Source organism: Phoenix dactylifera, chromosome 3, assembly GCF_051530095.1.
Source record: "Phoenix dactylifera cultivar Ajwa chromosome 3, Ajwa_hap1_PhDact_Kaust_v1.1, whole genome shotgun sequence".
In the NCBI taxonomy this organism is placed as follows: Eukaryota; Viridiplantae; Streptophyta; class Magnoliopsida; order Arecales; family Arecaceae; genus Phoenix; species Phoenix dactylifera.
Window position 1 is genome coordinate 46,913,859 of NC_143192.1, and position 27,387 is coordinate 46,941,245.

General features: G+C 40.7%; 3 protein-coding genes and 1 long non-coding RNA gene across 5 annotated transcripts; 1 reads left to right on the forward strand and 3 right to left on the reverse strand.

Annotated features, from left to right (window-relative positions):
- The first annotated feature begins 26 nt into the window (after positions 1–26).
- LOC120107247 (uncharacterized) lies at positions 27–725 on the forward strand. Its single transcript, XM_088718676.2, has 3 exons — positions 27–165; positions 268–447; positions 585–725. The coding sequence occupies exons 1-2, from the start codon at positions 160–162 to the stop codon at positions 445–447; spliced, it is 186 nt and encodes a 61-aa protein (XP_088574802.1). The 5' UTR covers positions 27–159; the 3' UTR covers positions 585–725.
- Positions 726–4,937: 4,212 nt separating this feature from the next.
- On the reverse strand, positions 4,938–5,809 carry LOC148714417 (uncharacterized). The gene is made up of 2 exons (XR_015976507.1): positions 5,668–5,809; positions 4,938–5,100 (listed from the first exon to the last, which is right to left on the reverse strand). It is a non-coding gene; the product is annotated as an uncharacterized LOC148714417 (long non-coding RNA).
- A 653-nt stretch (positions 5,810–6,462) lies between these two features.
- On the reverse strand, positions 6,463–11,857 carry LOC103716534 (coatomer subunit alpha-1). Its single transcript, XM_008804565.4, has 4 exons — positions 11,474–11,857; positions 11,052–11,338; positions 10,060–10,554; positions 6,463–9,742 (listed from the first exon to the last, which is right to left on the reverse strand). The coding sequence occupies exons 2-4, from the start codon at positions 11,257–11,259 to the stop codon at positions 6,789–6,791; spliced, it is 3,657 nt and encodes a 1,218-aa protein (XP_008802787.3). The 5' UTR covers positions 11,260–11,338; positions 11,474–11,857; the 3' UTR covers positions 6,463–6,788.
- Positions 11,858–13,680: 1,823 nt separating this feature from the next.
- LOC103716533 (Tyrosyl-tRNA synthetase, class Ib, bacterial/mitochondrial) lies at positions 13,681–27,076 on the reverse strand. Of its 2 annotated transcripts, none has more exons than XR_015976505.2 (10): positions 26,814–27,018; positions 26,474–26,621; positions 20,703–20,986; positions 20,476–20,572; positions 20,149–20,254; positions 19,965–20,047; positions 19,346–19,491; positions 18,653–19,191; positions 14,217–14,276; positions 13,681–14,039 (listed from the first exon to the last, which is right to left on the reverse strand). XR_015976505.2 is itself a non-coding variant. In XM_008804564.6 (10 exons), the coding sequence occupies exons 1-10, from the start codon at positions 26,912–26,914 to the stop codon at positions 14,019–14,021; spliced, it is 1,152 nt and encodes a 383-aa protein (XP_008802786.4). In that variant the 5' UTR covers positions 26,915–27,076; the 3' UTR covers positions 13,681–14,018. The 2 variants fall into 2 exon arrangements, 1 of the variants encoding a protein (XP_008802786.4); XM_008804564.6 differs by having other exon boundaries at positions 18,653–18,758; positions 26,814–27,076.
- Between the last annotated feature and the right edge of the window lie 311 nt (positions 27,077–27,387).

A 27,387-nucleotide genomic window follows, 5' to 3' on the forward strand; every position in this document is an offset into this window, starting at 1 on the left:
AAGCTCGCTCTTCCAGATCTCAACCATGGGGGTGACCCGATCTCAAACTCCAAGAGAACCTCTCCCAGCCGCCATTCCTCCGTCCGGTACCGTCTCCTCTCGCTTCGTGCCTTCTTCCTCCCCCGTTACCTCGCTCGCCATTTCTAACTGCAGACAAGGATGCCGGTAAGCGTACCACTAGTCGAATTCCCGGAATTAGGGATTTGTATAGGGCGATGCGTGGAATAAAATTGACGCCTAAGGTTTGGCGCTGTTGGGTTCTTCCAGATGAGGAGATTGATGGAGGTGGAGCCGCCGGGACCGCTGAGATATCTGATCGGGGCGGCGATCATGATGGTCGGAGTGGTTCTCCCGCTCGGGTACATGCTGTTCCGCCACAAGCGCGTTCCCTCCGCCTCTTCCTCCTCCTCCTCCTCCTCCTCCTCTTCCTTCTCCAAGCAGACGTAGGTGTGCCTTCGATTATGTTCGTTTTCTTTTTTTTTTAATTTATCTTTTTCTTTCAACAGTTTCCAGTTCTTGGAGGTGGCGATCTGCATTGTCTCCACTCTGATTTTGTTTTTATTTTTAAAAAAATGGTTTTGCAGGAATAAAGGACTGATCTAGAGATAATAAAAGGGCTCGATTCTTCTGCCGATTTATCATATATCTTTTCAATTGAAGGATCAGGAATGAGCGAGAGCGAGTGGGTATAGTGTTGATGAAGCCACTTTGTTTCATTATTGCTGGATGATGTTTTCTTGTGTTCGGTAGATAGTTTGATGTTAGTTTCTGTGCGGTGTTTTATGGGAGTTGCATTGGCTAGCACAAAACGTCTGCTTCTGTATCTTAGGTAATGAATGTTGGTTTACTTCGATTACTTTTGACGTGAAAATGCTTGCCTAGCCATTTCCTTTTGATGTGAGCATTGTGAAAGAATGGCAGCCTTGCAGTCTTCATTTCATTAACTTTATAAGCTTTAGAAACTGGATAAGAACATGCAGGGTTCTGGGTGATTAAGAACCGTGGTTGGTAATTACTCTTGATCTCGATGTTTCTTGAAGTTCTGTTAAATTTTTCAACTCTTGCATGGTGGAGTACTTACCTAGAGATTGTACTCATGTTGAATGTATTATTTCTGCCAAGCACAACAAAGATCTAATTTTGCTTTTTCCATTAAATTGTTACCTCTTGTTTTGGAGATCCCTTGCCTATGCATCAACTCATCCCTAATTGAGGTAAAACAGTCTAATGACATATTAGCATGGGCATGAAAAGAAAAGAAAAAAAACTCATTTACCTCTCCCATACTTATTTCTTATCTGATTTAATCTCTTCTCATATTCTTTCTGATAGGACTAATTCGTAAATGCGATAAATCTCAAACCATTTAACCAAACATGCTTGCACATGCCTTTTTACTAGTATACAAAAATGTTTTTTTGTAGGTATGGAAATGCAGAGATGCTATCTGCATGTTAAAGTAAGATCAGTAAATTGGTGAGTATTAATCAAATCATGTGTTTAGAGAACCAAGCGACTGAGGTTAACCTAAGATAAGCAATCTCACCTTATTTTTGTGTGATAAAATCCCTACCTTCCTGGGGAAGACAAAGATTAAAATTGGATTTTTGAACTTAAAAAAAAAATACTCTGATGTTGTTTGTTTTTCAGACATTTTTGTTTCATTTTCCTTCTCTTGTATGAACATTTGCTGAAGATAACAAAACTTCAATCCGTTAAGAAATTCTTGATCTAGCAACCTCCCTACAATTGAATGGTCGTCTTAACTTTCGCATATTTAACAGTTCCCTTTTTCTTGCCCCTTTGAAGCTTCTCAATTCTTTGGTCTGATTTTAGATTGTCTAATGCATGTTATTATGGATGACCTCTATAATAATTTGGCCGCCTGCTTTAGCATAGGTTTCTAAAGTTAAACCTGAATAGAAGCTCATTGTGAAACCCAAGGTGATGCAACTTATACTTGTGAAACCCAAGGTGATGCAAATTATATTTATGAAACCCAGGGTGATCCAAATTATAGTTATGAAGTATCAATGTGGAAATTCTAGACTGAGATACCGAGGCTTGATTACTACTTAAAGGTTTTGAATACATCTGCTTGTTGGTGGGGAGTAGGTAGTCAGTTGTTGGATTCTGACAGGGTGGTAGTTGAAGGAAATTGCATCAATGACTTTGTCCTGATATTAATACTAAACAATGGTAGGTAGACTTGTAATTTGAATGACATTGTAGTGCAGTATGTCTCCTAGTAGAAGGTATTATTACAAGGTTAAACATATACTGACACTTGAGAGGCATGAATTTAAGAAGTTTGTAGACTTGCAGATGTGCTCTTGGAATTGGAAACAAGGTATTGCTCACCAACGATTCATTGCTTGGTCAAGAGCTCTCCTTTTTACATTGCATCACGTTTCTCTGTTCGTATGGTTATTGTTATTGATATATTTTACATCTGTGCTTGTTATGAAGAACTACTTCTGTTGTCATTAGTCCATTCTCCCCTTTTTTCAGAAAAAAATCCTGCCACTAGAAATAGAATCTTATTATATTGTTGATAATACTTGTGTTTAAGGTACAATATTATATTTTATATTCTAACAATCAGCTATATATTAACCTGAAGAAAGAAATGGCCTTAGCTATATTTGTCGGTGTTGCTAAAGAACTCTCATGAATAGCACTTCAGCTCATAACCCAAAAAAATAGCACTTCAACTCACCACTTAAGAGTTACGGTAAATTACCCTTTTAAGTAAAACTCTGCATGATCTTGTACTGTGTCAATCATTTGCTATGTGTAATCTCTCGTGAGAAAAGAAAATTTACATTCTGGTGTGGATTGAGTTTTTGCATGTGTTTGTGTTGCACTTGTGCAGCAAGTTCGATACATCACATTGTACAATTTGGGATCTCGAGAAAGAAATGATAGATGACATGTTAATTAAGCAGGGCCCTGGATTTTCCTGTTTGAGAGAAGCTCTAGAGTTTCTTGTTATCACGTGTGATCTTTTTTTTTAAAGATAGTGTGGAAAAGTAATCAGAAAGCTCGAGGAGAAAAGCTTCAGGGGTCAATTTCATCAAAAAAGAAACATCAGATGTAAACAATGATGTAAGTTGGAAGATTATGGTCATTGTGTCTGCAGCAATCTTGTTTCTTCTTCTAATACCACCCTGAAATCTATTCACGTTCTGCTGCAGTTTACTTGTAAGATAATTGGAATATTAGTTGCTGTTCTTATGTCTTTTTTATGAGGCAAATCCAGATAGATAGTCAAAATTCAGTGATTACTGATGGAGGCACTGGCAACCAAGAGACTTACTTTCTAAAGATGCTTTCTATTTCCTGTAATGATCAATTTTCAGTTACGTTATATACAGCAGTTTGGTACAAATAGAGATGATAGAGTAAGGATGCTTGCAAAATGCTTCTAAGCATGTCTTTAGAGTTTAGAGACAGTCAAAGTAGCAGTTAGGTGCATTCAGATTTCACCAAGAACTAGTGCAGCACGGTGCAGTTCACCGAAGAAGAAAGTTGATATTGGTTAGGTTGCAGAGCCGAGGTAAAACGATAGCACTCTTTGAATCTGGGGCCTGGGGTGGTTACCCTTTTTCTCTCTGTTTTTATTTTTATTGTTATTTTTTTTGGGTCAGTAGTTGGCTTAGAGCCCCGGTCGATTCTATAGCGCCCTCAACGTGCTGCACTATGAGGGGAGTCAGTGGTGAAACATTATTCTGTCATTTCATCTATCAAGTTGTGCTGGTATATCAGCTTAGAAGATCTGATTCGACTTGTACCTGAAGACCATCTGGGAGAAGTGGGTTGCAATCAATTGCTCGCGTCCACCACTCTAATTTGGGATGATTTTTCAAAATTATGGTACATCATATCGTGTCGAACTAAATGGTACAAGAGGTACTATAATATACCAGTTTGGTACCGGTATATAGTACGAAGATCCTATTGATATTCGGTATGTTGAATCTGCTTCCATACCGGATGTACCAATACAGTGATAGAATGGTATCAGTACAAAGTCTGGTACTAAGACGATGTATCTTGTTCGCATTGTTAATCTTGTAATCGATTAGAAATAAATATTTTTGTACTTGTTTCGGCCTGTATACTTTGCTGGCCTTGCACTGTCAATTTCTTTGCTGCCTGTTGAGCCATCAAAGTCAAGGCGTTGTTTCTTCGAGCACCTGCTGTGATGTCGATTGGTTCCAACAGTAATATATGCAGTACCGAGAAAAGTTCATTCCTTCGATCAAAGGCGTGGTCTAACGGGACCTTTACCGATGCACGCGAGCTGTTCGGACAAGTTATCACTCGTAGATGTGGCTGCGGGTTCGATCTCTTTTGCACATTTAACATGATGGAGGTATGAAGAGGTGAAGAGACCATCGAAGCTTAGTTGGAATGGCATTGCCTTTTGCCACGGCTTTCCCTCTCGACCCTCGATTGATCTCCCGGTTCTGCAAACAGTGGCTTGGTCTACTCGGAGCCATGGGCTTCAATCCAGGGCAAGAGGGGTGCATTATAAGACGGGCTACAGCGTTGGAACCGATAGGCTATGGGGTTAAAACCCCCTCACCGTTCTATAAAAAAAGAAGACCTAAAAAAAAAGGTTCAGCTGTACTGCTGGATCTTCAATACAGTATGTTGCACCGGAGGGAGGGAGGGAGGGAGAGAGAGACAGCATGCATCTGAAAGCATATGCTGCACCTAATTCTCAATTGGCTTTGTATTCTGGACTCCTGAAACACACTGCCTGCCTCCTGACATACACGGATATTATTCCAAGTCACAAACCATGGCACCGTACATATTAATATCATCTGTGGCATGACATGCCTGAAGGCTGATACGGCAGATTACGATTGGTTACGAGAGGCCAGCATCGACTCTTCTGCATGATTGTTTCTAATACTCTTGCAAAATAAATAAATAAATAATCATTGACAACTAAATTTTGGTGAACATTTTGGAGTAAAAAATTTACCGGTCAGATATCCCCCTTTGCTGTTCAGACATGCAGCAAATTTACCATCCAGTGCAGCAAAATCAATATTTTGTTTCCCATTGTGATCGGAGATTCAAAAGCTGCAGGAAGCACATTCAAGAACCAGCTTTCTCGCTCACATTGAAGAAAAAAAATTACAGGATACGAGTCTACCAATTGAAAGTGCATTATTGTCCATTCTATTGTGGCTCAAGGTGTTTTATCTAGCAAGCAAAAACGTAGCATTCCACGAACTCAATACTGAAATCAGCATTGGAATGATAAGAAATCTACTGTAGGTCATCCTGCCATTAGTCTTCCTAAATGGAAAAACTTGGAAAACACATGATTCGTTGCAAGAGTTGATGTGAACCATTGATATCAATTATGAAAAAAATTGATAGGCAAGCATGGGAAAGGATTTATCCACTGCCATGCAGAGACAATCATAAATCAAAAGTCACGACAGAAAGCACTGAGGCAGAGATTTTGGAAATCAAGCAGAAAGATTAGATTTTAGAGAGGCACCCCACAAGCCGACTGGCAAATTGGATGTCAAGGGGAGGAAACAATCACCTAAATGCCAAAGTATATCACAGAAAGCTTTCTTCATGAACCAACAGCATGTCTGCAGAAGAAAAATCTTTAACTAGGAGTTCAAAGCATACCATTAGAAGCTTGACATCATATGCCCCGCATCTGCTACCCTTTAATTAGTTACGTGATCGAGTGCCATGAAATGGAAAGTGTGTGCACAAAATCTTGCTCCACATAATCTTGCCAGTCTCTTGCTCCTTGAAGCCCTTCAATCTGTATTCAAACCCAAACCTTCTCAACAAGTATAACTACTGCTTCTCACCTCTTCAATATAATCACCTTTAATTGTACAGCAAACACGGACCCTCAAGATCTCATCAGCCTTACTCACCTTGATGCTAACAAATGAATCATATTGTATTGATATGCGACTTGCACAATTATCTCCAAACTAAATTATAAAACTATGATGTTTCCTTAAATCTCCTGCATTCTAAGTTATTGCTAGAAGCACAAATCATGCCATGTGAAAGCAAGAGGCAAAAAGTTGAACAAGAAAATTATCTCCAAACTAAATTAAAAAACTCAAATGTTTCCTTATGTTAAATCTCCTACATGCTAAGTTATTGCTAGAAGCACAAACCATGACCCAAAATAAGCAGTACATTTAATGGCCAATATCATAATTGGCACAGGTATCAATTATTATCATTTCCAGCCTCCCAAGGTCATTTTGGTGATATGAAAATTATTCACAGTTCAAATTATCCCTAGGCGGATGAGTCTGAGACATCTATTGGTTGCAATAAGAACTTTATTGTGTGAGTGGGATGTGATAGGGAATTTAGTTCCAAAAAGGGCTCAAGCAGTTGCCAGAATGAAATCAATGAGACATACTCTCGCAGGACATCGCAAACTCAGGAAGATGCATGATGCATTAGAATAACAACACAGAACTCTGCACATCTTTAAACAAATACAAAGCAAAGGAAAGCCTCATCGCTTGCCTGAAGTAAAGAAGCATCTTACATTCTCCACTAAACATGACCGGCATGAACTAATCAAAATTCCAACATTTAAAAAGTGCCCATCTGGCCCAATGAACTGAGCAAAATGCTCTAAAGCAACATTTCCTATTTTATTGTTTTACCTCTCACACAATCAGTCCGTTCCCAGGCAAAGATATAACACGACATTCTTAAGCTAACGAACACAAAAAAGAAAGATGCCATAATACGAACCTAGTGCCTTTCTATCTTGTCTGTGTAGGAGAACAGAGCAGACCTGATGCATCTGCACCCACCACCGCAAGCTCACAAACAGCACAAATCTGCCCCTCTATAGTAGGCACAAAGCGAGCCCCACAATATGGGCAGGAAACATCCTTCTGCCCACGGTAGATTGGAACAAAAGTAGCCCCACAAACCACAAATGGGTTCCTGAAATCATAATTGAGCTGATTAGTATCCTTCTTATCACCACAAGCCTGCAAAACCTGTCTAGCCTTCTTCGCTTGGGCTTCAGGTGGGCCGTTCTCCAGAAGCATCCTAGCAAAATTGGCTGCCGTAGCGAAGCTCCCTCCCCTGTAACAGCTACTCATCGCACTTGCAAGCACAAGTCTCATATGAATCTTTTGAAGTTTACAGTTGGTGAAGTAAGCTGCCAACTCCTGCTGCCGAATTACATTATCCTTCATTTCCTTTCTTTTGACTTCAATCTTCAAGCCCAGGACATATTCTCTGGCTATCTCAATAAGCTCCTTCACTTCATCAACTTCCCTCCTTGAGTCCACCACCATAAGTGGGATAGTATGCAGAATACTGAGAAACTGCCGCAAAGCCTCTGGAAACTTTCCCTCTGTTGTGGCACGGTAAGCAGCCTTAAGCTTCTCATCCATCTGCGAGAACTTAAAAACAAGTGCTGGTGGGCCCCTCACATTAGGACTGGCAGACTCGCTCCATCCCTTCTCAACAGCAGTTGATATCACAGGCGCCGTAGCAAAAGCACAAAGATATGTGTGGCTGCCCATGCAAAGATCCATAAACAATGGCCTTAAGGGAGCAAAGTTCTTTATTCCCAATTGCCGGCCAAGCAGGCGCATGGCAGTGTCAAAATTTCCAGCAGCCACATGCTCCCCTGCCAGAGATGACTTCTGAATCCATATTTGGCTTACTGGCATGCCCGGTGTAGGAGCAACAAACAAAGATGAACGAGCATTGGGGTTAGCTTTCGGTGTTTCCACATCCGGCGGTAACTCCAAATCTTCAAGGTCCCAACCTCCTTCCTCATCATTCTCTTCATTGGCTTCACCATCCTCAATTTCTGCTACTATATCGCCATTCTGAATCACACCTTCAGCATCAACAATATCCAAATCCTCATCACCCCAGTCAGCACCACTAGCTTCTTCTTCTTCCTCATTACCTGCCCTCCCAAGACTATCCAATCCACCTTCAAAAATACCTCTCATGACCCTTAATAATGGCCAATCCCCACTGCACATAAGTGGACGAGGTGGCATAAGGAGAGAACTGAGTTTTCCTTCAGGTATAGAGGGAACATTATCTCCCAATTCAGCTGCAAGCCTGTCCGCAACTTCAGTAAGCCCATGAGTAGCAGCTGTGACATATGCAAGAGGCAAATGGCCAGCATTCTCCAAGATCTTGACACGTTCCTCAATGTCGCCTAGATACATGGCATTGTGGAACTGGCCCATCACATCATTTTTAATCTCAGCTATCCTCAGCATTTTGGACAGCTTTTCCATGTTTCCTGTTACAAGATAGAGAAAAGATAGCCTCTCAAAGTTCTTCGTCCTCTGGTATGCATATTCCACAATACTGGTGTTTCCCTGTCGAAGAGCCTCAATGCCTAACCTGTACCAGTAGTCTTTCTCATCTATCTCCCTCGCAGAAGCAACGGCAATCTGGATGTTACCACTCTCAAGAGCCAGGTTGAATCGGGTTCTCTCATCTTTGACAAAATGGAGAGCTACTTCGGGGAAACCTTTCTGTTGCAGATATGCAATCACAGCCTGTCCACATAACTGTGAATTCCTGATCATACTCATCACATGGTCGTATCTTTTTCGCAAAAGGGCCAGCTTGAATATGTATTCTGTAGCATCAATTGATATAACCCTATTCCTACCATCACGATCCAAGCAATAGATATTGCTCCCAGAAACCTTGGTTATGTAAACAGGAACATCAAGGGTTCTTACAATTCCGCTGTCCCCATTAGGAAGACAGTACTTAATATGGTTTAAGGTTGTGTAAAGAAAGACGCCATTCTCATCCCAGGCACCACTTTTCACACGGATGGTCTCATGAAGTGTGCAGCGGTGCACAAGTTTCTTGCTAGCAATAACTATAGCATGTTTGCTCAACAAGGCAACAGACTCCATATCGCTTGACCAAACAATGTACTTGACAGATGGGGTCTGAAGTTCCCCAAGAATAAGCCTCTGTTGGAGATCAAATATGACCACTCTATCCTCAGCCCTGCACAACAGATTGCCTGTCCCGGCGTAAAATATCGCATCAGTAGCAATAGGAAGAGGACTCTTCTTTACAATCTCATTCTTAAGGTTCTTCACCAGTGCTTGATTGTTACTCTTGTCGAGAACTGCAAACCTGTTGCGAGCTACAAAAACAGCTGAGCCCCCAGCTCCCTTCTTTGCTTCCTGCATATAATCACCCCTTCCAGCAGATTCCTTAGGAACAACATAAAGTTCATATGAACCCCCATCCACATCAGAGCAGAGCAAGACAGCATTTTCCGTGGGGCTGTAAGACAGTGTTCTGGGTCCCTGATTCAAGCTGACTGAACCAGGCCTTCTAATTGGAACCACTTGATTATCCTTCTGGGATGAAAACTCGTAGAACCGCAAGAACCGATCTTTGACATAGAAGAGAGTATCACCACTCACAGAGAAGGCAGGGCGCTCTCTTTCCAACTTAAAAACAATCATACCACTGTCATGACCAGCTGCAAGAAGGTTCATTTCTGGATGTGCAGTGAGAATCCAGAAACGGTCATGTTCACGGCGAAATGTTTGAATTCCAGTGCGTTTCGTAGCATCCCAAATGCGAATACTTTTGTCCTCTGAGTTTGACACAATAATATCCTGCTTCGCATGGAACATTACACAAGAGACATTATTCATGTGCCCTCTCAGTGTGTCCACTTCCCAAGCCTTTGTATCTGTTCAACAAGACCAGTACCTTGTGTTAAAATATTTCTAATTAAAGACCAGAAACTGTGATAAAAGTTTATCTGTCTAATTCTTGAATCATCAAATGAAAAAAAAGAATATCCATGCTGTTTATTGATTTTGTTTTCATGATAATCAAAAGAAACTACTATTCTCCAAATTGAACATAGATAGTAATACATTAAATTTTTCTGTTATTTAACTTTTTCCCCCTTTCCTGGACCTTGAAGGATGATGCAACAATTATAGTACACTGTGAATGATATCATATACATGAGGAAACCTAGAAAGGGCTTTTATAGTGTACCATTCATTCGCCATAGTTTCACTTGTCTATCATCTGCTCCAGACACAATAAGAGGCAGGCTAGGATGAAATGATGCCCAATTGACTCCACGATCATGACCTTCCAAGACATACTTGACAACAGCATCAACACCACCAAACAGATCAGTGTTCATCTGGCTCAAGCGCAAGATGTCATCAGCTGGTGACACTGTTTTCTTCCTCAGTGCACCAATGTCCCAAACCCGGACTGTCTGATCCAGGGAAGCTGATACAACCAGGTCCTCCTTTGGATGGAAAGAGGCACACATAACATAGTGGTTATGCCCTGTTAACACCGAAATGCATGTCCGAGACTGCCAGTTCCAGATTCTAATAGTCTGATCATCACTAGCACTAACAATCCATGGATACTCATCATGAAATTGGACTGTACGAATGTAATCGAGATGCCCAAGAAGGGTAAATAGGCACCGATGGGTCTTGTAATTCCAGACTTTGATCTTGTAATCATCTCCTGCAAAACAAGCGATATCAACAGACATGGTGCAGCCAGTAGAATTTCACGCAGAAATAAATCCTCAGAATCACTATAAAACTTAAGAAAACTTAGAAAATACTATTCATTTCACGATATTCAGGATCTCTAAATATCGGATCAAAGCAAAAGCAAGCAAAGTTGGATCTTTTAGGTATTACAAAAGATAAATAGCGGGAAAACAGCATCCAACTCAAAAATAACAAGGGTAAGCTAAAAATTGGATAAATAAAGAACATATTCCAACATAAACTTCATGCACGATCACCCCTTAAATCAATTGCTTGCAATTCATAAAGAATTGAATAGAACCGCTCAGATCTGAATAATTATAAATAAAGCCAAGCGAATAAGAATTTCTTTTAAGGCTCGCAGATCTAAAGCAAAATTTCACATTATTAGCAACTAAATTAGGGAATAGCAAAACTCGATCCGTGAAGAGAAGATTCTGATGACAAGAAGAGAAGATGAATCACCTCCCGAGACGAAAAGGGGCTGAGATTTATGGAAGTGAACGCCGCGCACGGGTCCATCGTGCTCGTCGAATCGGTCGATAAGGGTGCCCATCCGGTAGTCCCATAGCTGGATCACGCCGCTGTGGAGGCTGGCGAGGATCCAGGGCCGCTTGCTGTGGAAGCTCAGCCCCTTCACCCGATTGCTCTTCGTCTCGAACTTGGTCAGCATCTCTCCCTCCCTTGCTTCTTCCCTTCCGTCGCCTCCTTAAATCACCGGATCTCCGGAAACCCTAACTATCACAAGAAGTCTGCGAGATCGAAAGAAACCAATCGAAAAAATCCAGATTAGATTAGGAGCAATCAGATGCCAGCGTTAATATTAGCGGTCGGATCTAAGAGCGGGATCTGGAACCGAGAAACCGCGAGAGAAGAAGGGCTCTGACCCCGGGATCTGAGATCTGGATCTAGAGAGATAAAGAGGAGAGATGGTTGGGGGTATGAAGACGGAGAGAGATCGAGAGGAAGCGATCTCTGCCGGAGACGAGATCGCCGTCGCCGCGAGAGAGAGAAGGTGGGGAGGGGGAAGGCTCCACGATGAGATCTCTCCCGTCGTTACACTGCCACTCTTCTTTCTCGCCTTCCTCTTACGCTTTTGTTTTCGTTTCCGGAGAAAAATTGCAAGGTGTCTAGACTCTAGAGTTGGGAGTGGTGAGTCATACGGCTATTTTGGACCGTTGGATGGGGACGGTCGGTCTGGCTTCGATTCCAAGTAGTGTGCGGTGATCTATTGTGCGCTCCAAACCTAATGGTGACTACGGGCGTAATGCAGTTCGTCTTTGCTATAATGCTGACACCGATATATGACGGTACATTGGGGTTCAGGTCAGGCTCGGGCTCAAGTTGACCTAAAGATGGCCGAAAGTTTATTTAGTTTCAACGAGGCCAGATCTAACGCATTTACTTAGTGGATCGAGTTGTATATGGGTTGCAATCACTCTAAAACTATGAGATCTACGCGCAAGCCAACCGCGCTAACGCCCCTTCGTCGTAATGGATTGCAATTAACCCACATCGACGTAAGTAAGCTACAACAAACCAGTGCTATATAGTTCCGGGTCCAACTTCATGAGATTCACAGCTGAGTCACAATTTAGGACCGTGATGGAACTCGTAAGTTTCATCTTCTGGTTTGGTTCAGAAGTGAATCAAATCCGTTATATGGACTTAATCATGGTCCATCCAATCCGCATGCACGCCACCATACACATTCAATATATCTATGAATTAATATAGGTACTAATATACTTGGCCACAGTCCACGCCAAGGACTGGCCAATCGAAACCCTCTGTGAAACCTCCAATCTACCAATCAGGATCCATCACATGGTATGCCTGAGAAACACGGGCAACCTTTTGAACTTCGCATCACAATCTCCCATAGCAAGTAGCACCTTGCTCATTACCATGGGTGGTTTTCTAAATTACACTTATGGCATGTGTGAGACTTGATGCGTGTACAAAAAGATCATATATAATCTCTGAGACATCCGGCTTACCAAATACGATTGATCCACGTGCCTTAATTCTTCGGCAATAGGTGTCAGCTTTCACCTATACAATCTACTCTCTAGCAGACTTACCAGAAAAATGCTCTAGAGCTCTAGTAGATCATTATGTTGTCCCATCCAAAAACCTCATCTGTTCCTGAGCATCGTTTTGACTGAGGCATTAGATAGTCGATACTCTCCGGCAAAAGAATTTCTTCATCTTTGCTGTTTCGAAAACTCCAAACACAATCAGAACCTTCCAAAGTAGCTCCAGGCATGCTACCATCTCACACGGCCCAGGCAGCTTAGTGGCCAGGCCTCCAGCAATCAATCTTGCTCGGTGCCTTTGTTGAACTAATTTTTAAGCAGCAGAGGTACCAAGAAGATGGTATGGGATGACGTTTGTCCATCACGCGCACAAGCCAAAATCCGATATGTTACGAACGCCTGACCCGAGCCACCTATCAAACATGCACCATTACAATTTACAAGCTACCAGGGGAAAATAACATAGCTACATGAATTGGGCAAATTAAAAGGACATAAGATTTTTAGAAATTTAGATACGTTATTAGTCATATTCCTGCAGTCCAGAAGCCATTATAGGGTGGCTGCTGCTTATTGTTATCGGTACTGATACCTCTGCTGCCCCACCCAAGCTGGAGCCTAAACCCTAGCAGACTGAGACCTCACAAAGACGGGGCTTTGCTGATAAACCTCCAATACAGAACTTTACTAATCAGAGATGGAGGCAAAGACATCATCCAAACGAATCCTGCTCATACCATCTGAATAAGCTCTTGATGGTCCAGCAAAAAGTCAGATGAAGGGCAAGTACCCCGAGGCATTGGAAAGCATCAGTTACATGATTTCAAATCCTGAGTGCAGTGTACTAGACATCGAAAGTAGGCCAATTAAGAAAAATTTCCGGACTTGAAAAGCATGTATGAATTATCTGAGTCTGATCTTCTCACTGTACCTTCGGCATATATATATATATAGCAGGGCTAATATCTACATAATTTTGGCCATGTGCGTTTCCTTTGCTAAGCTCACCATGCCTGTCAAAAGGATAGCAGGAATAAAAGCTGATTTCAAAGGTATAGAGCTCAGAAATCACTGCATATATCAACTGCGATCTCATCTTGTTTCCAAATAATGAAAGTACAAAATGGTATACAACTCATCCTTTTCTCACATATCAGCATCCCTAGAACTAGCTTGACAAGCATAAACCACACTAGTTCACTTCCGCCGATCATGTTGCACTCAAGTTGCTGACCATAATATATCAGATGATAGAAGCACAAGAATCAAATAGTGATATGGGAAAACTCATCAGTTTTGAAGGGCTCAAGGATTTGAGTGAAAAATACAACTCAGAAGGTTCTCTTAAATAGACTGATTTCTGGGCAATCAATCCAGTAGTCTCTTTGAGCGATCACCTGGTAACCCTGTAATTCTGCAAGACCAGGAAGAAATTACATTAAGAGCCTGATGGGTTGGAATATACATCCATAAAAAATAAGACTGAAAACACTTGAGAAACATCTAGTGTGGTCATCTTCTCAGGATTATTGCGCACAATTTCCTTGATGATCAAGATACCAAAACCTGCTTCAATTTCATAACAGCGTACCTTTATGGTTTTAAGTAGCTCTCTGGCCTCCCTATTGTTTTTAAAGTGATCACGGACAGGCTGTGAAGTGGAATGGGCTATGGAGTTAGAAACAAGAAAGAAAAGCAGTCTATATGCATCCAAGGCAGAGAATAATTTGATAATACGCACGATAATTGATACATGGCTGCCACTATTATTGTCAAGTTTTTCACAGGTAAAACTAATTGTAGCCAAAAGTCAGCGCAGCATCATCCCAGACTAGACTACTAATACTGAAACGACATGTGAATGCCCTAATAGGTTGCCAAGACAATTATGAAACTTCCTTTCTTTACTGTAAAATAAATGGTTCAGGGTTAACTGCAAGCTGGCATGGACCCATTTTTAGGCTATTTAGCATGTTTGGCATTAACGAACTTTTGCAACTTTTAAAGCAAAAAAGTGCTTCCTGAAAAAAAAAGTATTTGGTAACAATATCTGAAAAGTGCTTCTACAAGAAAAGAGAGTCAAAAAGCACTTTTAGGAGATGCTAGAAAACCTAAAAACTAGCTTCCTGACTCAATACATACTTCCAGGTCCTCTTTACAAAACCTCCCGGGTCCTAGCAGAAAACCAGTCCTGGCCTGTGTCATCCAATATGTGCCAGTCACAATTCTGGCAAAATGCTAAGGTTCGAAGCGAAAAAAAAGAAAAAAAGAGAAAAAGAAAAAGAGTTCCATGCCCATCTGTCTTGACATGTGCCATTACATGCTTGACCAGCATAGATTAATAAACCACGATACAAGGTTCCATACTCCTTATCTCATGCTAGGACCTTGCTGGCATACTTCAACACTGTCGACACACATGATACAACACAATAACTTCAATCATGCTCGTGCATTATAAGTTGCATATAACTAAGATATCTTGATTTAATCAAAATGGATCGATCCACTTATAGAGAAACTTTTAAACTCAAGAATGAAAATAATCACGTAATAAACTAAAAATGTCAGGTTTGAGAATCAGTCAGCCAACATACCCATACTGAGGCTTGTTTATCTCAGAGACTTTATCTGGGGGAGGCGTGGTGACAGAGGCAGTGCACATCTAGTGGCTTGGGAGGTGGTCTGTCAGCCGGTTAGACATGGTGGCTTGGGAGTGCCGTCCTTGGTGGCGCGACGGGAGGCTTCGGTTATGCGGTTGGCAGCTAGCCTCATGCTGGAGCCCGAGAGCATATGGTCCTCCCTGATGAGGGCTAAGTACGGTGCATTGACGGTTGGTGTTAGGGCGGGGCGGCTCCACTCCCCTATCTGGAGGGAGATCAGTGCTAGGGCTACATTAGTGCTTCCGGCAATCCGGTGGGCTATCGGGGATGGTGTGTCGGTGGATGTCCTTGAGGATAGCTGGGTGACTGAGCTGCCGATTAGCAGGCTACCGGCCATGGTGGATACGGGTAGGCTGATGGGACATCGAGTTAGTGATTTGCTGGTCCCAGGGGAGGGGAGATGGGATGAGGTGTTCGTTCGGGAGACTTTTGGGGAGCACCTGGCGGAGAGGATTTTGGCCTTACCGATCCCGCTCCGGGCGGAGCCTGACAGATTGGTCTGGATTCCGACAGGCCGGTCGAGGGTGCGTGCCAGGGACATCCATGCGTGGACCAGTAGGGAGCCGGAGAGGCGGATTGATGGCGGATAGATATGGAGGATGAGGGTGCATCCCCGGGTGGCGCTTTTTCTATGGAAGGTGGCCTGGGGTTGCCTTCCGACCAGGAGTATGTTGGCCAGACGAGGGATGAGGATGGGATCACTATGCGAGGTATGCTTGGATGCTGAGGAGACCATTGGCCACGTAGTCCTCCGATGCCCTATAGCTGTGCAGTGCTGGAGATCGGCCTCGACGCTGCTCCCTCCTATGTGGGAGTCGGTGGAGGATATGCTCCGGTATCTGCGAGAGGCTACTCGGAGGCTAAGGGATGCTGAGACAGGATCCATTGTGGCTTACCTAGCCTATCACATATGGCTGGCTAGGAACGACCGTCTCTTCGAGGGCAGGCGGTTGTCCCCACGGGCTGTGATGGAGAGAGCGCTGCGGCAGGCAGCGGAGACAGCTATTTGGCCATGTCGGCTCCACCTGGGAGGACTAGGGATATCTGGGGTACCTGCACTGCTGCTTCAGCGTCCAGGTTTAGTTTCTTCTCTTGGGTACCCCCACCCCCTGGCTATCTTAAGGTGAACTTCGACGGTGGTATGGCGGAGGATGGCGCATCTGGGGGCGTGGGTTTCGTGATCAGGGACCACCGGGGTACATTTATCGCTGCTGGAGGACGGAGTATTTTTGGCTGTTTGGTGGTGGGAGCAGAGTTGCAGGCTGCTTGGGAGGGCGTTTTGTTTGCGAGACGTGTTCTGGGGGCCGACAGACTTGTTCTCGAGGGTGATTGCTCTACAGTGATTGACTGGATACGAGGAGTGGACACATATGGGGATGGTCACCCTTTGATACGGGACACTCGCAGTTTGGTGCGGGAGCTGACTTCCTGTCAGATTGCCCATGCCTATCGAGAGGCGAACAGTGCAGCAGACTGGGTCGCCTCTTATGTTGCCCGGCACTCTGGGGAGGCCTTCTGGTCTAGTTTAGATGGCGTCCCACACGCTTTATTTTGTTTACTTTTCTTTGATATGTCTGGTTGTATTCACGTTAGAGGTATATGAAATGAAATACCGTTTTGACCAAAAAAAAAAAAAAGGCTTGTTTATCTTTGATAAGATCTATGGAATTCTTATCTAATAAACTATATGGTAACTGTTCCATTGGATAACATCATTTGCAACAATCATCAGCAAGCTTTAGCCATTGATAGTGGCTTTAAAGTTTTATCTGCTATCAGTTCATAAAGGGCATAATCCTTGATCAGTACATGTTCACCAAATTTTTTTCATAAAACTTGCATCCATGTGCTCTTTACCATTACCTGAATCTTCATATCTATGTGTCAATCCTCACTCCTAACAAAATTCTTTTATGGTCCAACATTATTAACTACAACACCTCAATTGCATCTCCATTAATATATACTGCAATGGTGCAACTTCTAAGCTCAAGAATGAAGTAATCATATATCATGTTCATGCCATCAAAAGGCTTTATATCATGAATCTCTTATCAAGGATTAAGGGGTTGCATGCTGCTGCTGTGCGAGCCTGGCAATTGGAAGAGTATGAAAAATGCTGTACTGTATTATGTAAGTGCTTAGCATGCTTGACATGCACTGGCACCATGGTGTGTGAGCACTAGCACACAGCTATTATCATGGTAGTGCCACATGCCAATAAGGCAAACAGTACACACAGTTCTGTATCAACTGTGTCAATTGTCACTTTGATTTAGGTATTTAGTACAATGTTAACACTAACCACAAACTAACACGGAAAGCACACAAATACTATAAAAAGATAGACTGTCAGGATGCAATGAAACAGCACGCAAACCTCTATTAGCATGTAGGTTAATTTTAGTTGCCATAAGGTAGGAGGTGAGACATTATGAATACTCAAACAACAATCTTCACTTTCGGTATAGTTTCTGTTCATTCAAAAAGACTACAAACATTATTTAAAAATATGCATTAAATTATATCCAATGTATTTACACAAAATAGCACAATATAAGATCAAAAAAATGCACAACAAAGGTAAGGAGCTCAAAATTTCAACATGCAAGGATACTAATTAAGCCTTTTTATCAATTAATAATATTGATTATCATAAGCATTTTCCTGTGAAAAACGTAAATTAACATTAAGTTTACAGTGCTACTGTAGAATATGACTCATAATACCAGCCAATAAGGACCAATGCATAAAAAAGTTGGCCAATATAGGAGATGCACGCCCAAAAACCATGTAGGCAACTTTGCAACATTACAATAATTGTGTAATTGAATATGGAACAGATTTATATCCTTGATACATTGTTGTCATTGATGCACATAATTCTAAAACATCTTTTCTAGATTCTCACATACACCTCCAAACTTTGTTTCTATTATGCAAAGACAAATGCATATGCCTTTTCTCATCATATCTCACAGAATCCAAAAACTATGCCTTCTAGTATGTTATTCAATGAAAACCAAGCATACTCAAATCTCATGCTCAACAAGATTTTGTTACCTGCTTACTGCTGTCAATACTGATAATTAAAATCAAATAGGTGAGAGGACAAAAAAAACATTCTGCAGCTTTCCAATTACCAAATGTCAATTGAGTAAAAGCTTAAACTTGATAACATAATAAATGCATGAAAAACACTGTCTGGAAAATAAAGGAGAAAAAGAAAAGCACATATTAACAAAACAAAATGCATACTCATGAAACAAATCAACAGATCTGAGACATTGCCAGTTCCAAGGGAAAATAATTTCAATACTTCTATTTATTAAAGTGTGAAGAATGAAACAAAAAACAAAATTACCTGCAATATCTGATTTATTGCTTTCGCAAGAGCCGGTTTTACATCAGCTGGATGCAGTGCCCCACTTTCATAGTCTGCGATTAGTTCTTCCATGCTAGTGAATGTCCTGGCAAATGGAGATATCATCCATGAATCATCCATTAGACCTTTCAACAACTCCAAAACTATGGGCAAGCATTAAGAAAAATTCAACTGAACCAATATCATGTATTCTAAAAAGCATAAGTTGTTAGTTAACATCTAACAGCAACAATACGTGAACAAGATTGGCCTCCATAAAAAATTTACCTGGCATTCCTATTCAATAAAAAAATAACTGGAGATCTGATTCCTAACAGGGAAATACTACGAGAAAACAACTTTGAAAAATTCCACAGATCCAATACAATTCTTCCCATAGGCTTTCCAACTGGGTACATCATCTTTTCTCGATCTTTAGATGGACAACTCAGGGGCTAATGTGGTTCGGTGATAAGAACTCATAAAGTTGTCTTGTCATGTCATGCTATGTCCACAGAGATGCAGGAAAAGTCATGTAGCTACAGATAAGAACACAGCAGTATAAATCATTAAAAATCTGACCACAAATACTTGTTTCAAGGACATGGACATCTTCTAGACAAGTTATCTCAAAACTAAAATTGACATAGATATATAACAAACAAAACAATATAAAGAGATAAAAGAACTCACTTGTCTCCGCCATTTTCTGCAGTTCGTACAACCACAAATTTACCAAACCATTGGAAGATGATGTACTTAATGTATTCTAGACATGGGTTTCCTTCCACAATCTTTGGTGGGCAGTAAGCTTTCTTTATCTTCAAATTCACTTCAGCCTACAATAAAAGACAACCAACTAGCAAATTGGTTGCAAGACCATGCAACATGAAGAAGAAGGTGACATAGATGCGAGAATGTACTCAAACAGCAGTTTTGTAATAGCTCGAAATGAAGATGGTAAACATCATAAGAGGAGATTGTCATCTACCATGTGGAAAAATGGCATGTTTTTTGTCATCTAAAGCTGAAATCAATATGAAACTGAAACACCAGTAAACTCAGAGGCAGATTCACTATAGTAGCCATTTAATGCTTAAAAATTTTTGGTAACCAAACTGAATAGGAAGATTCAAGTTACGAAGACAAGGTACAACAAGAATACTCATTATGGCAAATAATTTGATAATAATGATTAACCATGCTTAAGAAGAGCTCGGATGTGAGTGCATGTGAATTGCATGCATGCCACAAAAAATTCCCAGATAATCTTTAGCACAACAAATTTACTCAACCATTGAAGAGCACCTACCTCCTCATCTTCCATAAAAATGGAAGAAGATGGATCACTTTTTGACATCTTCTCCTGCCCCTGCTGTAATCCAGGCAGCATGTCTGCAGTTTATCAACAGTTAAGGCCCTGCAGACATTCATTTAATATTGATCCTATAAACTATAGAGTATTGATAGAAAGAAGTCCATAGCAAGTAGGATACGATGTGACAGAATAATGGGCTTGTTTTTTCTTTTAATGTCATCACAGTACTCTCTTGCAAGCACATTCACTTTTCGTTGATCCATGCCTAACTGGCAGATGTCAGCCTGAAATGACATTTCAATAAAAAGAACTATATGATATGATGACAGATCTTGCATTTGTTAGACAACTGGAAGGAGAAGTAAAGAAGGAAAAAAGATTAAAAAATGCAACACAATACAAAAATCTAGAATCTAGCTAATATTGCAACTCTGACATCCATGCAGTAATTCAAAAGGAGGTAAAGATGTCACAGAAGTACGCAGTTTTGGAAGAAAGGAGAAACCTTCAGGAAGAATATGTCAGCACACTGCATGCATGGATAAAATATCTGAGCTGCAGTCAACTCATCTTGTTCACTTCGACCCATAATCTGACTACATCTGCATATGAACGTGTAGCTTATCAATTAGATTGAGTTTCATTGAAGTGGTGTCTCACAAGACTTAAAACAGCTTTTACATACTCAAATACATATTAAGATATAAGGCCCAGAATAGATGCTAGATGTACCTTATTATCCGCGGAAGAGTATTTCGTCGAGCTATGTCCATTACAAGAGGCCAATACTCATGTGCACGCCCATTAATTTCATCTGAGGACCACAGAAACTCAACCCTGTCGAGATTCATCCCAACAGCTTTCCAAATCTCAATAAGATAATGACCAACTGTTCGGATTTTTTTCAGATCACCCCCCATTTTATTGTTTAGCTGCGCAAACCAATCTGCGATCCATATTTTTACAGTGCACCCAGCCGATGTCAGCTTGTTCACATTTATTGTCTTCATGACACCCTGATGAGAAGCAAAGTACCATAAGCAGAAGAGTGCAAGAACACTTTAACCTTTTCATCTACAGTAACTTGGATGGACATGCAGAACCAGTTAATCGCTTTACAAAATTGAATAAATAAGATCTTGCCATATTGCCTTTATTATCAAAAAAATTTTTAAAAAATAATTGAATGAGTTTCTGATCATTATTGAGTGATGTGATTCAAGTAGAACAATGGCCTGTGAAGGATAAAAAATGGAGGGAAAAAATTGTAGGAAAACATAAAACTACAAAAGAAATAATCATATCAAATGTTATACTGGTCTTCTCCTATCAACTTACTATCATTATGTTATCCTGAGAACCATATACACGTACCAGTGTTCCTCGAGTGGAAACTTTCACATTCGACATTCTCAAAATGCACCTATATTGCCTATGATAGCTTTCATGCCGAACTTTTTAGACTGATTTTACCCAATCAAACCATACGACCTCCCATCTCTAGTACAACCTAACTAGATGATCATGGCTAGTGACCTAATGGACCTGTTCTTATTCAATAATTTGCATTCATTAAGACTATTTCATGCTTTCTACATCTCACTAAAAACACAACCCTTCTGTGCCCATCTCCCTATAAGATATCAATTGCTGACAGGCTTCTGCTATGCACTCAGACTTTGAAGTTTAACTCATGCAGGTTTCAACCTCTCCATATATCCCATCTCTCTCCTAAACCAACGTCATAATAAGATTACGCTTTATCTCTTACATGCATGTTTCCATGGGACTCTACCACAATCATTCTCTGAAACCAAAGTCCGCCAAACAAGCACCACTTGCAAATTTGTGCTCCAGTCATATTGTACATATAATGTTAGTCTCCAATCACGCTGAACTAATCAGTTAATTTATATCATGTTTTTATGGCTCTCAAAGCATGTCATAAGCAACCAAGATTGCTGCTACCCCTTTGTGAATCACATCTAACTTCCATCCTTTGAAACTAAGAATGTACTTCAAAGGATAACTAGGACACCCAAACTCCTCCAAATCCTTTTTCACTTTGATTCTTCTGGCTACTGATCCAATCTCCTGTTACAGAAATAAAAAGAAGGTTACAGTGTCGTAACCTAGGATAAAGTAATTCGTTAGGAAGGAGTATATGATTAGTTAGGGACCAAACTGCACCAAACAGATCTATGGATGGGTTACTTGTGTTGGACATAAAAATATGTGACTCCTTTAATATTGGGACAAAACAAAATCAAATGAGTATATTGTGGCAATAAAAGTGCCAACTAGTACTTAATGACAAATAGGACCAACTATGACCAGGTTTTCAAGTCCAAACCCACCAACGCACACCCTTCCATATCTGTCCCTAATTTATTGTGGGAGAGGAAAACAAGTATATCAATCCAAAAATGAAGGTATGTTAAATTTTTCCAAGAGAGAAAATCGATAAGGAATATGATGAAACCTTCTGAAAAAAATCATCTTTGATTGATTGTAATACTTGGACGCCCAAAAAGAAGTTTTCACTTTCTATCCAAATAGAGCTACTAGCTTTATGAAATAAAAGTTAAAAAGATCTCTCAACCACTATGAGAAACAATTAGTAAATAAGTTGGACTATGTTTGACTCACCTATTTATTAACACCCAATCTAACTATTTGTTAATACTATACTTTGATCCATAATTATGTTCCAATCTACATCAAAAGAAAAGCTATAATTTATTGATGTAGTTTTTTTCACCTAAATCTCCTCAAGTTGATGAAATTTACCCTTCAAGTCTAGGGACCAAAACCATCCATTCCTTCTAAATCATTGAATTTGAAAAAAATACACCTTGAGTTGAAAAAAGAGTTATGATAAGTGAGTTTGCTATTATATCACGGGAAACACATTAAGAGATGATGGTGTATCATGGGAGGACAACAATACATACGGCTGCTTCTCGAAATTCACTCCAAGCTCAATATTTATCTATTCAAAACAATTATCTTTCAGAGAACAAGATTCTTAGCTGGGTATTCAGGCCCTTGGGAGTAGGGAGCATTTCATTAAGCCCATCACACACAGCATGGTCCCATCCCACTAGCTCAGTCTCACCCCCCAACATTTCTCCCCCAAACAAGTTGGAACAAGATTTGAATTAAGAACACAAAGAAGAGTATTTGAAAGATGCTATTTTCCCTATTTTCATTTTTATCTCTTTAGAAGCTATCTAATGGATTATGACAATCATTAGGTGGAAGCCCAAGTAGCGATGCTTTTGTAGCATGAATTGACCCAACTTACGTAACATAATCTGGCACTCCAATGACTACCCATCCCTAACCACTAGAACAACCCCATCCCCTTCATCATTGATGCCATGGTCCTCTAACCCCAACAAAGATCCATTACTATCCTAGCCCTTATGACTTCAGCTGACATGTGGTCCTTGTTGTGCCTTATACATGCACTAAGGAGGCTCAAAAATGATGGTGGCAACAGATACAACGGGCAGCAATATCCTGTTAATATAAAGATAAAAGACTAGACTTGTGCAGCTTCAGAGTGAACGTGATCTTGCAACATGGTGTTGAGCTTGGGAGCTATGGACCTATGCATGTACATTTGATTCTTATCTCTGTTTCTTCTTTTTTAGTAATTGAAAGAAGCCTTTTCTGCTTGGATGTTTTCTCATGCCAAATCTGTTCAATCTTTAAGGTTGGCATGCAAGATCATACAACAAATATTGCCACATCCTCCAATAAATTGTAATTTTTCTAGAATAATCCTTAAACCTGAAACAGTCTATATAGCATGAGATAAAAATCCAAACAAGAAAAAGCTTTCTTTGAATTTAAAGAAAAAAAGAAATGGGTGAGAAGAGACAAATGAACACACCAGGGTCCACCAAATAACGGGCTCAACCCTCCGCTAGGCATCGACTCACTCACTGTAAAGTTATACAGGCCTAGACTTTTTACCATCATAACTGTAGAATGAGGCAGCCTTATCTTCCGCCTTTGCCACCATTGTCAAGCCTCTTCAAAGTATGAGTTATGCATGGTGAGAAATGTGTGCCTAATGAGGTTGTTATGCTCGGGCTTGGGATAGGTTGGGAAGTTAAGGCTGTCTTTGGTTCAGGAATAAGTAAAAGTGGAATAGAAAAGTCATGCCTATTAGGATAGTTATGCCACGAGTTATTCATGGTTTTGCTTAAGATAAGGAATAACTCTTGACTAAGGGTGTTTTTGTCCACCGAAAGTTAGGAGTCAGGCATAAATTAATCGCCTTACGCCAAGATTTACTTATGACGGCTTTCTCTTAGAATACTTATATATGGCATAAGCAATTTTGACCAGCATATCTATTCCTTATGCCTTTTTTTCTATAGTTGTTTGTAGGCACGAATTTATTCCAAGCCTAACACTTACTTTATGCCCAACTAAACAATGCTAAAGAAGTAGTTTGGAAGTGGTTGTGGTTGCCAGTGGGACTGGATCAAGTTAGGGTTGTGGTGGTGCAGGCATCTGACAATGCAATGTAAAGATTGGGTCCCAAGTGATGTTGTGGCAACACCACAACTTGGGCTTTTGCAAAAATCATCAAATATCTTGCAAACAGCAATGAAAGGGAAGCCTCTTTGGCAAGCATCCATCTTTACCCACCATTTTGGCTAATGAGGTCAAGAACTCGACCATGTATGAGGCATGGATGTATGGTGCATCATGGGCTTGGTTAACCCCCTTCCCCTCCTCAAGGTGGCTCAAAGATCCTCATTTTCTAGAGACAATCTTTAAAAGATTATTTCCTATCTTGTAGAAACAAGTTATATGCAACCTAGGAAGAAAATAAACATAGAACTGTCTTTCTCATGAATCAATGTCATCTCTTGCTTGGTCTAGATTGCTAACATATCAAAAATACTGTTAACATTCTAATCTAATTAATATAACTATGACTAACAAGCCTTATCCTATCAAGTTGGAATCGTGGATCTTGTGTTTTCTTCATAAGTTTCTCTTGCAAAGGACTATATTCCTTGTTAACTTAAGCTTTTCAAATCCATTCTGTATCCTAGTTTTATTCCTACTTTCATTCCTTCATAATGGGGCAAAAGAAATCCAAGTGCCTCTATAAAAAGGCTGCTTTTGTTCTGTCTCTAACCACATCTCCATCTTATGATGACACATGCTAAATAAAGTAGAGACACTAAAATCAAAAACCTAGGACCTGTTTGGTACTATTGTTGTTTCTATGCTTTTGTTTTCCTTCAAATTTGTGAAACACCGTACCATGATTGCCGTTGGAAGTAGTAAATCTTTGTTGCCACAAGCTTTAAAAGTTCTACACACAATTTAAAAAACAAAAAGGGTTTTATGGTACATATTCATTCAGTCTAATTCAGTATTCTTCTTAGACTTTTGAAAACAAAAACACAAAATGATAAAGCAATGCCAAAGAAGCTCTTAGAATTCAAACACAACCTAATACATGACAACTCAACTAATTTTCCAGCCAAAGAAAGTGTCATCTCAAATAAAACCGAAGACAAAACAATACCAAATTTAGGTTTCATCTCACCTAAAATTCCCTCACAAGTGCAAATATGAGCAGCAAATTTTAAAGAAAAAAATAAGAGATTAAGATACCATTGGGCATCACTCTCATTTTTTTTATTTTCAGAAATAGAAGAACAAAAATTTAATTTTATTTTTATAATTTTTAAATATATAAACATGCTTAGTATGGTCAATTATTTTTTTAAAAGAAACATATTGATGAAGATGGACACAATGGTAGCTGTAGCGAAAGCAATGAGTGTGATGACAGTGGTGTTGGTGAGTGATATGATGGTGGTTAAGTAGCAATGATGGTGATGGTGGTGTGTTGGAGGGGAGATAGTGGTGGTAGCGGTGGAAGTGCCAGTGATGGTGGTGAGAGTACCAACAATATAGCTAAAACAAAGGCTATGTCAGTGGTGGTGCGGTGGAGGCGGTGCTAGTAGTGACAGTGACGGCGACGATCATGGTGGTGGAGGCGCCAGCAATGTGACATAAATGATGGCAGCTATGGTGTAGCGGCGGCCGCGACGAAGGCAGCAATGGGGACAACGATTGGTGGCGGCGAAGGTGGTAGAGGCAGTTTTGGTAAGGTGGTGGTATAGAAAAACATGAGTTTCTTGTTTTTTAAAAAAATTGAAAGTAAGAATACTTTTATTTCTCTTAAAAAATCGCGAAAATAATGTATAAAAAATAGAAACAAAAACAGTAGTACCGAACATATTTTTCTTATCTCGATTTCCATAATTTTATTTTTTTAAAATAAAAAATAAGAAATAAAAGCAATGCCAAATAGGACATAAAGTACTAAATTATCGCAACCTCTTGAATTATTGAACATAATCATGGTAATCATAGAAGCCATTTATGCACATATTAGTTGTGATTTCTGAAAAAGAACGCAAACAGATAAAACATCAAGCCATCTCGAAAGACTAAACCTGGGCAATGTGCATCCTCCCCGATGGTTCGAATCCATCGTAGCAGATAGGATTCGGTGTTTTCTCGAGGAGGTTACGAAGTTCATCTTCCTGAATGCATTCCTCTCCCACGCTCCTCACCAGTGCGTACTTCTCTTCCAACGTTAACCTGGAGCCCCAAACGGCGCAAAGAAAGCGCAAAATGATCACAATTTTGTAGCATCTGCCGAACGTAAAGATCTAGATCGGCCATATTTCTTCTCTCTCTCTCTCTCTCTCTCTCTCTCTCTCTCTCTCTCTCTCTCTCTCTCTCGATAAAAAAGATTGGATTGCAAGAAGTTAAAGATTCCAAGTTCCTTACGAGGCCGTTGCCGGAACCGAGGATGAAGGATCTAGCGACATGGAGGCCATACTGGGGGAGGATTCGGCGGCTGAGATCCGCTCGTCTGTCCCTTCCGCCATGGACGTCTCGCAGGAGGGACGGCGGAAGCTTTGGCCCGGGGTTAGGGCTTTGGATCGTTTACAGGGGAAAAAGTCGATATCATGGTTTAGCCCCTCCGGTGAAACGTCTATTAGGGAAACGAGTCTTGAAACGATAAAAATAGAAAGGCTTTCTTTGGGCCGTGTATACATTTTTACTTGTACATCGTAAGTATATAAAAGTACCATCACGGATATACTTGCCTCGCACGTTAAGTTTAGCAAGGAGAATCGGTACCGGCACCATATCAGTTGTTTAATAAAATGAGTGAAAGACGGGAGAAAGAGAAAAATAGGTAGAGAAAGGGGAGAGAGGGAGGCTGGCGGAGGCCATCGAAGGTCGGCGACCCAGACAAGAGGCGAAGAAAACTTCTGCGGCTAGAAAATAGGGACAGACCCCTGTTTTGAATGAAATAGAGGATCCGCCCCGTTTCTGATTGCAGAGCCCGGAGGAG